The 9,818-nt window shown below is 32.8% G+C and overlaps 1 protein-coding gene across 1 annotated transcript; it reads left to right on the top strand.

The window, feature by feature from the left end:
* The first annotated feature begins 3,622 nt into the window (after positions 1-3,622).
* Positions 3,623-4,968, top strand: LOC132063522 (uncharacterized). Its single transcript, XM_059456091.1, has one exon. The coding sequence runs from the start codon at positions 3,783-3,785 to the stop codon at positions 4,788-4,790; it is 1,008 nt and encodes a 335-aa protein (XP_059312074.1). The 5' UTR covers positions 3,623-3,782; the 3' UTR covers positions 4,791-4,968.
* Positions 4,969-9,818: the final 4,850 nt, after the last annotated feature.

Below are 9,818 nucleotides of genomic sequence, written 5' to 3'. Positions count from 1 at the left end.
TGTTCATGACAACCCTAGGTCCATGTCCATGAATAGATTATGTATGAATTGCTATTATTCTATCATTGTGTTTTTAATAACTCCATATGATTATTGAGAATCAGTCCGTAATCCATGAAAACCCATATCTTGTATTCCATGGGTTCTTGCATGCATGTTTTTAACTAAGAATGATTATTTCATGAATATCCTACATGTCTACAAGTTTTCATGCAACTATATTATATAATTACTTTCATGCTATGATACAAGATACATACATGCTAAATACAAGTTATTTCATGAAACCATGTTTACAAGTTATTTCATGAAACCATGTTTACAAGTTATTTCGTGAAATCATGATTACAAGTCAAGTACAAGTTAATTCACGAAAATCATGGACTTCTTAGCCAATTATATCATGTTCATGTTTTTGGGAGTTGCACGAATTACCGAGAAAGCTCAGATAGCCTGAAACTACGTATCCACCGTAGGACAAGGATCGCTCCGCCCGATTAGGACGATTCCTTAATTTACACCGAATGGATCCATCGGCACGTTACCACCTTATACTGCGGCAAGGTATGGGGGCTCTGCTGTCCGGCCAGGTACCGGACTCACGTACCCACGTGGTGATATCACATGATCGGTTTATGAAATGCTCTCCTACTTATCATGTTTTACTTATATATATATATATATATATATATATATATATATATATATGTACCCGTGCTCATACTCATGCTCGTGTTCATGTCCGGTTTTCGATTTTAGTTCTTATCATGTTATTCCATGTCCCGTATTGTTTCTTTCGGTTGCTTTACATACCGAGTACATTCAATGTCTTTGACGTCTCCTTTATTGCCGGGGCTGCATTTCACGATGCGGGAACTAATTTACTGGATGACGTGACTCTGCTCGATGGACGACATTCGTATCGACATTGGCGAGCCCCATCTCATTCGGGGTTTAGTCAACTCTTTATTTTATGATTAGCTATGCATCTAAGGTATGCTGGGGGCCTTGTCTCAGCGAGTATGTTTTCCATGTTCAGACTTATGTTAGAGGTTTCATAGACTAGACAAGTCAGTTATGTCACGTCACACTTTCGGAGTCGTATAGCCATTTTTGGCTCATTCATGTTATTTCTGCACTTATGTTTAAACAAGTATTTTGATTAAGCATTATGACTTATTGCATTTTATAAAGGCTCATCATGCATTCACATTAAATTCCGCTCATGTTATGCCTCGCCTGATGATTCGACAAAGCCATGTGGTTCGCTCGGTCACATGCGGTAAGGCACCGAGTGCTGTGTTTCCCCCAGGCCATGGTTTGGGGCGTGACGGGTTGTGTGTGTGTGTGTGTGTGTGTGTTTTTTTTTTTTTTTTTTTTTTTTGAGAAGTTTTGCTTCAAGAATCACAACCAAAAAATTAATCAAAATTAAAACATATTTTTTTTTTAATATTAATAGCAATCAAGACATTTTAAACATATATGCAATAATTTAACTCATTTCTAGCCATTAATTTAAGATCAAGGGAGTTTATTATCCCATTTAAAATGTGAAGGGGTTATTATTTTCCAAACCAAATGTTAAGGGGCCAAAGTGGAGCTTTTAGTGACAAATTTGGTTGAGTGATTTTATAAGAGAAAAGGTCTAAGTTGAGTGACTTTATTGATACAAAACAAAGTTTAATGACTTTGCTACATAATTTCTTATAATTGAGTGATCTTTTGAGATATTTACTCCTCATGGTATAGATGAATTAATTGTTAGAACTTATAAAACTTTAAAGACGAAGACCATCATCTTTTTTCAAGATCTATCAAGTCAAATCATCAAGGACGTAAAACTAGATGCAGAAGGGTACCTGAATCCATGCAAATACTGAAATCCTTGCGTCTTGCCCTTGTTGGTCTTCCAAATTTATATGCACTGCCGGCTGAATGGTAAAGCAGCCAAAGCAATGGCTTTAGGCCCCCCAAATTTTGGTGGCCCCATTTTCACTAATAATATGATTATGAATTATTACTCCCTCTGTCCTAATGTATGTGATACTTTTTGTTTCCCGATATTTAAATTGCATGAACTTTGATTAACATTTTAATATGTATTTTTTCACCAAATTGGTATGAGAAAAGTTGTAACTTATAGTACTTTTCATTTGCTTTCAGATATATAAATTTTAATCTTAAAATTTGAGTTAATCGAATCCAATTTAGCTTCAAAGTTTAGTCAAATTGACTCTCGAAAATCGCAAAGTATCACATAATTGGGACGGAGGGAGTATTAAAAGTAAAAAGGTATAAAAGAAAAACTTATATTTGTTACTAATGTTGATTGCACCTATTAGAAAATTAGTAGACTTAATAATAAAAATATATACGTAGTTTTCTTTTTAAAAGAAAAAGTAGGGCCTTTCATCAAGATTTGGCTTTAGACCCCCGAGGACGTTGAGCCGGCCCTGTCTAATATGTAATCCGTTCAGACTTTTTTGACGATGAAACATCTGGCTTGGGGACCATAACTCTATAATTTATAAAGGCACAAATTTTGTGTTTCTAGTTTAGCCCATCATTAATTAAACTAGAAATGACAACGGGATATCTACACAAAGATGCTCATACTTTATGAGGTATCCAATCAAGCCTATTTAACTTGAAACCTACGTATACCACTTTAATTAGGGCCGACTTTATAAGATAGCAAACACCATATACATTTATTCTTGATACTTTAATATATGGGCAAACCCATAAATTCTATTAGAGAATTGAATCGTACCTTATTCTCTTACAATTCAACTATCTATTTTTTCTTACCGTCACCTTGAAGTTCTTCTTTTCGAAAAATCCTTTAGACTTTGTCAAGCTCCTTTTTTGTTAAAAAAATCTCGTAGATATGAACGACTTAGGCCAATCAATGGATCGTATCAGGGAGAATTGCGTATAAATACCTATATCGAGATTTTGACTTGTTATACATATCTCTTTAATTATGATTTCAAATATACAAGACCCTTTTAATTCTTTAATGTTTTTATAATATTATATTGCAATCTATAAATAGACGAGTCTCCCTATTTATTAATTTATTCTTAGGCCAAAATACGTAAATAGACGCTTAAAATTGTCACTAACTGTCTGATAGAAATGTTAATTGTGTTAATGACCAAATAGGCACACCTTTTCATAAAAGTGCATTTCATAAATTGAAATATTGAAGCTGGTTCAAAAACAAATACAGTATATTTGATCTGACGAAAGTGACTATTGTTTTTAGGACAGCAAAATTACCATAGTAATTAAGTTCTGCTCTAAATGACTAACAAAAATAAAAGTAATTGAACAACTACATCTAATAGTTTAGTTGGTCAAAAGTTAACCTAACACCGTAGTATTTGACACTAAGTTTTCTTCAATTCCATATAAATATTTAAAAAATCAACTGGGGGACAATAGAAAAGAAAAAAAAAGGTTCCAACCCAACAAAAAAAAGTAAAAGAAGAAAAAAGGTGTTCCACGTGAAGTCGTCCCAGGACTTATGTTAGCTGAAAAGTATTGTCGTCTTTGATACCTGTACAAAATAATTGAATAGTATTCTTGTTTTCTAGCTTAGGGTAGATGAGCATTGAGCTCTGTGGGCAAACTTTATACTACAAAAAAAATTACTAACTACAATATATCTTGTCTCTGTCTTCTCAGAGATAACCTCTCTTCCACCTACCTTCAAAACCCTCTGTTTTCAATCTTTCTTCTAAAAAACAGATCCAATTTTCAACCAGAAAAAAACCATGGATCTACCACCAGAACAGCTTCAAAACTTGAAATTACCTTCACTTCTTAAAGAATCAATCACCATACCAAAAAGATCACCACAAACTTTTTACCGTATAACCCTCAGCTTAATCTTGCCACTTTCTTTTGCAATCTTAGCCCATTCTTTCTTCACTCATCCAATTCTCAATCAACTTCATGAAAACCCAAGTGCTTCTCATGCTTCTCAATGGACTAAACTCCTTTTCTACCAATTCTGTTACTTAGTTTTCCTCTTAGCTTTCTCTCTTCTCTCAACTGCTGCTGTTGTTTTCACTGTTGCTTCTCTTTACACTTCAAAACAAGTATCTTTCTCCTCAATTATCACTGCTATTCCTAGTATCTTAAGGCGTTTGTTCATTACTTTCATATGGGTTTTCCTTTGCATGCTTGTTTACAATGCTGTCTTGTCTTTTTTCATTGTTCTTATGTTGATTGCCTTTGAGAGCAAGAACAGTGAGAGCAAGAGCAGTGTTGCTTTGTTTCTTGTGTCTGTTTTTGTCCTCTCTGTTTTCTTTCTTGTAGTTCATGTGTACTTAAGTGCTTTATGGCATCTTGCTAGTGTTATTACAGTTCTTGAACCAATTCAAGGTCTTGCAGCTATAAAGAAAAGTTATGAGTTGTTGAAGGGAAAGATTAGGGTTGCTGCTGTGCTTGTTTTAGGGTATTTGGTGATATTTGGTGTGGTTAGCAGTGCTTTTGGATCAATTGTGGTGGATGGTGGTGGTCAGTATGGCGTTTTTGCTAGGGTCGTGATTGGAGGGGTGTTGATTGGTGTGCTTGTGGTTGTAATTCTGGTGGGGCTTTTGGTTCAAAGCTTGTTTTACTATGTGTGTAAGAGTTATCATAATGAGAGGATTGATAAGAGTGCTTTGTATAGTCACCTTGGTGGGTATTTGGGTGAGTATTATGAGCCTCTCAAAGGGAACATGCAAGTTGATGATAGCAGCTTGGAGGTGGAGATGAAAGGTGGAGAAGCTGCTTGACATCATGATTTGGTGAGTTTTTTACGGTGTTTGAGATAGAGTACAATTAATAAATCTCAGCCCTTCATTTTCCTTTTAGCTTTAATCATATGGGTTTGTAATGTAATGTAATGAAATGTAATGTAATGTAATGAGAGATGTTTATTATCGGTGTATATAACTTAAATTGCGGAGGATATTTTGTATGTTTTCTTCGTCCTTTCATTTTGAGTTTGTTCATTTGGTTATGCATAACTATTAACTCCTTTATGCTTAGCAGAATCAGGTGAAGTCCTTGGGTGTGTTAAATTTTGTGTTGCTCGGATTCTTAAAAAAAAAATTTGATTCTTTAGAAGTAATACAGTTTTTGAGAATTCAAGTAACATAGACTTAAACTAACTAGGAGATTGCAGCAGGGGATTGTTTATTCCCTAATCTTGATTTGCGTTGAATGTATGTCTAATTTGTTGCACATGACTTAGAAGTAGCTGCTAATATAAAATGTTGCTTCTTGTCTGCAATTTCTTTTTGACATAGAAAGAAGGGGCATAGTGAAATGCCAAAATATTTGGTTTCAGGAAGTGGCAAATTACTAGGTATGTTTAGGTGACATGATTTGTTTATCTTGTTATATACAAATGTAGCACACCTGGAGAGCCCAGAATGCATGGTCTCTCAATTGTGACATTTGGCAGACTGCTAATGTAATTTTGGAACTTTATTTATAGAATACAATGAATTTAATGATGTTCAAACTGTTATTACAAGTTTTGGATCGTACTGGTACTGACTCATTTCTAGTTTTTGGCCAAGATAAGATTTTGATTTTAGCACACGGAGATCCAAATGCAGAGACAAAATAACAAATGATGTTGGGGTGATATTAAATGCTTCTGATTCTTTGGTCCATGCTCATAAATCATAATTCCCATACACATGGGTCATATATACTATATTTTGAGAAACCAGCAATTGATTAAACTATTGAATTTATGAAAGCTTTAGATATGCATCTTCTAGAGAATTGGATACTTAGATAATCCTTTGGTAAGGTTATGTTTTCTTTATTAGTCAAAATTTGAACTTCTATAGTAAATTTCTACTTATTAAAGTCTACAACTATAACTATATCAAAGGTGTATTTAGAACGGATTATGTTGGTTTAATTAAATTAATTGCTTTTTACTTGAACTATGCATATAGATATGGGCAGAAAAATTACAATCTATAAACTTAATAAGATTACACTCGTTCCTAACCCACCGACACGAGATCCTGAATTCTCCTCTGAGCTATCAGATGTCAGGGGTAGAACTAGGAGGTAACTTACGGGTTTCGCCAAATCAAATAAGCTTCTCCTAAACGTACTTTGTTAAAGTTAATCAATATTTTTAGGACAATTTTCTATTCTCTTGTGATACGTTGTGTACTGGGGCGGAGCCAATGTATAGCTTACTGGTTCGGCCGAACCCAGTAAGTTTTGTTCCAAACTTTGTATTTATCTCAAGAAACTCATTGAATATGTACAAATTGTTAATTTAAAGCTCAATAACTTTAAATGATTAGAATTCTGAATCCATAAGCTTCAAATTCTGTCTGCGTCTTTGGTTGTGTAGTTACTTAACGTTAATTGAAGTAGGTATTTGATTATTGATGCATGCTATCACGTTGTTAAAGTCAATTTTCTACAACCCATTCCTAATAAAAAGAGCATTAAATATTAACCCAACTACTTGCGATTATTTTATGTACTTTAGTGGTCCTGCCTATCCTTTTCCTTTCCCTATTAGCTGTCCTTTTATTAATTTATTAATCATATAAGTGATAAAGTGTATATAAAACATTGCATACTTTGTTATCACTAATTTGATATAAACACCAAATATTGATAAGTGTTTTCCTAATTTTTGTTCTAATGATATTTCTACCTCATCATTTACATTCCCCTTTTTTCTTATTAATAAATTGTAAAAACAGTAACTCATTATTTAGTTTTCAATTATCCCGTTATTGCCTAATTTGTCTAGAGACTCTTCTAAACAACTCCAAAATTTATGTGTCACATCAGCACGAGTGTCCACGGACATAGCGTGAACAAATTGAGGTGTTTAAATATGCATTCTCAAAGTTAAAACGTTTAGTTGACAGTTAAAACGGTAAGATATCTATTTGTGTATTATGTCAAAACAAATCTTGGAGTCTATAGGGACTCGCACATGTTTTTTTTTTTTTTTCTTTTTTTTTTTCCGCTTTTTCTAGCTAGCTGTCACTGTCTTTCCTTTGTCACTTCCTTTCCTTTTTTCAATATTTAAATGGAGCGAAATAACACTACTATCATGAAATTTTAACTGCAGAATTTCAAACTTCACTATAATAATTATTTAACCATTATATACACTAATTAATGGTATGCAATATCTGGTTTGGGTCGGTTATAGTACTTAAAAGATAACCAAATCATTTAAGTCGATTTTTCAAATACAAGAATCAAATCAAATCAATTAAGTCATTTTTTTATTGAGTCGGTTTATGTCGGTTTTTTCGATTCTTTCAGTTTTTATCGGTTTTTAATAAGATTAATTATTTTCCTTAACTATATACACAAAATGAATTAATTACAGAACACATGACTACAAGAACTAGAAACCCAGAAAAGATTACTCACCAAACTGAGGCTCCAGCAAACAACTACTTGGTTCAAGCAACAAAAATTGCATGTATTTCTACAGCAAGATAAAACCAAGCAAGAAGCATATATTGATTGTTCCATACTATTCAAAGAAGAGCCTTTAAGTATCATCTTTGCAACAAAATAAAATCTAACAACATGGTCTGAGTGCCCCCAAAGAAGCTATAAAGTAAGGAATATATATATATATATATATATATATATATATACACTTATAATTATAATCGGTTATTTTTTACTTAAAATCAAAATCAAATCATATTTTGTCGGTTTTTAATATTAAAAATTAAATCAAATCAAACCGAGCTAATACTCAAAATACCCCCCAACGTTTGACCAAAATTCCATACACCTAACACGTTGGTCCTATTACCCCCTAGATAATTTTTTTCGGTATTAAAATGCTCCTTTTTTTTGATGTGAACAAGAGCGTATATATATATATATATATAGATGCCACATAGATAAATTTAAATTCCCTCCATTTTTAGGCTACTTCATCTTCTTCTTCACCCTATTTAATACCCATCTCCATTTTTTTTGTCAAAATAATACTCATTATAAATTTAGAGCTAGGATAGTGATTATTCTTATAATCACTGTTTTCCCAAATCAAATTCAAAAAAAAAAAAATCTGAAAAAAAAAAAACGAAAATCTGGAAAGAAAAAAAAAAGGTTGAAAATCTAATCTTGTTAAAGAAAATCTGATTGGAAGTTGCTTGTTTGGAGTTGCTACTTGTTGTTTGGTTGGAGTTGTTTAAGCACTAATTCTTTGAGTTGATTTGGGGAGAAAATTAAACTCCATTGCTAGGAATTTTGGAGAAAGCTATGAAGAACACCAAGTGGGTTTCTTTAAATTCTTGATTGTTTAATCAAATTAATGGATGAACTTTATTCTACTTGATGTTAGGAAGCTTCCTTTCACATTTGGATTTTTTTGAATTAGATTTAAGGAAGTTGGTGTGATTTTTTTATTTTTCAACTCCTAATGAAGAAGAAGAAGAAGATGATGATGTTGATGAAGATGATGATGAAGATGAAGGAGAATTGGGTATGGATTTTCGGATCCTCATACTAAAAATGGAGTATGGAAAATTGAGAGATTTTTTTTTTTTTTGGAAGAAGAAGAGTAGATGGATGGAGGAAGGGGGGAAATTAATAAAAAATGGGGGAAATTAAAGATGTGGCACGTGGGCTACTAGTAATTGGGGGTTGTCGTATTGAATTTGTATCAATAAAAAAGGGGCATTTTAATATTGCAAAAAATTGTCGAGAATAGGACAAACGTAAAAGTTTAGGTGTGTAGTTGAGATTTTGGTCAAACGTTGAGGGGTATTTTGAGTATTAGCTCAATCAAACCTACAAAATATCGGCTTTTTTTTCCGGTTTGATTCGATTTTCGGTTTGATTTGATTTATCAGTTTCCCGTGAACAGCCCGATATGCAACTAGACTCGTGCATCACATGGGACGGAATGGGTCAATGGACTTTCCCATTTCTCTGACGCACGGGTTGGTTAGAAATTACTTCTTCCCCTCCAAAATCTTGTTTTCTTTTCTTTGACTTTAAACTTTTGAACCACGACAGCATAAAATTATTTATATTGTAAAGTTAATTAGAGTATGTTGGATGTTTGAAAGAAAGATAAGTAACATGATAGTGTTAAAAATTGTACTATGTTGTAAATAATATTTAATAGTGAATGTCCATGTATCATTCAAATACTTTGGTGATCACCAAAGTAAGTTATCTTTTAGTTAGTGATCACCAAAGTAAGTTATCTTTTAGTTTGTGAAACCAAATGTATTACTAAATAAGTTTTTCTATAAATAGGACCACTCATGTCCTATTGAAGTAACACAGAAGTGAGAAATAATATCAATCTTCAAGTCCCTTTCTTATATGTTCTCTTGCATTTTAATTTTATTATTTTATAACACGTTATCAGCACGAGACTCTAACCATCTGAGCGAGACTGGTAGGTAATCTTTCGTCATATCAGGTAAGTAAACTATTACATTCTTCTAAAAAACAGACCATTGCAGTCTAGGCCGTTGGCAAGTCAATATTGTGTTATATATATATCATGAAAGAAAAAGAACAATTATTTACTTGGTTATGGAAAGCCTTTACTGTTATAAAGATGGATGGTTAAAGATTTTGTATGTATCCAGTTGTGGGAAGGCGAGGTTTTAACCATCGAAGAAATTTAAAAGAATGTTACTTCCCTATTGCACATCTGACTATCTTCTACATGAAAATTTATATTTTATAACCTTGGGGTTTATCTTACTAATCATCTTTGGTTTTGTCCGATTATATTTTGATGAATTTAGATATAGTGATATTTCTGAATGTTA

This window comes from Lycium ferocissimum, chromosome 7 (assembly GCF_029784015.1).
Source record: "Lycium ferocissimum isolate CSIRO_LF1 chromosome 7, AGI_CSIRO_Lferr_CH_V1, whole genome shotgun sequence".
Taxonomy (NCBI): Eukaryota; Viridiplantae; Streptophyta; class Magnoliopsida; order Solanales; family Solanaceae; genus Lycium; species Lycium ferocissimum.
This window is presented reverse-complemented; position numbering and strand designations above follow the sequence as displayed.

Coding starts and splice junctions, on each gene's coding strand:
- LOC132063522 (XM_059456091.1), top strand. CDS start 3,783: ATGGATCTACCACCAGAACAGCTTCAAAACTTGAAATTACCTTCACTT.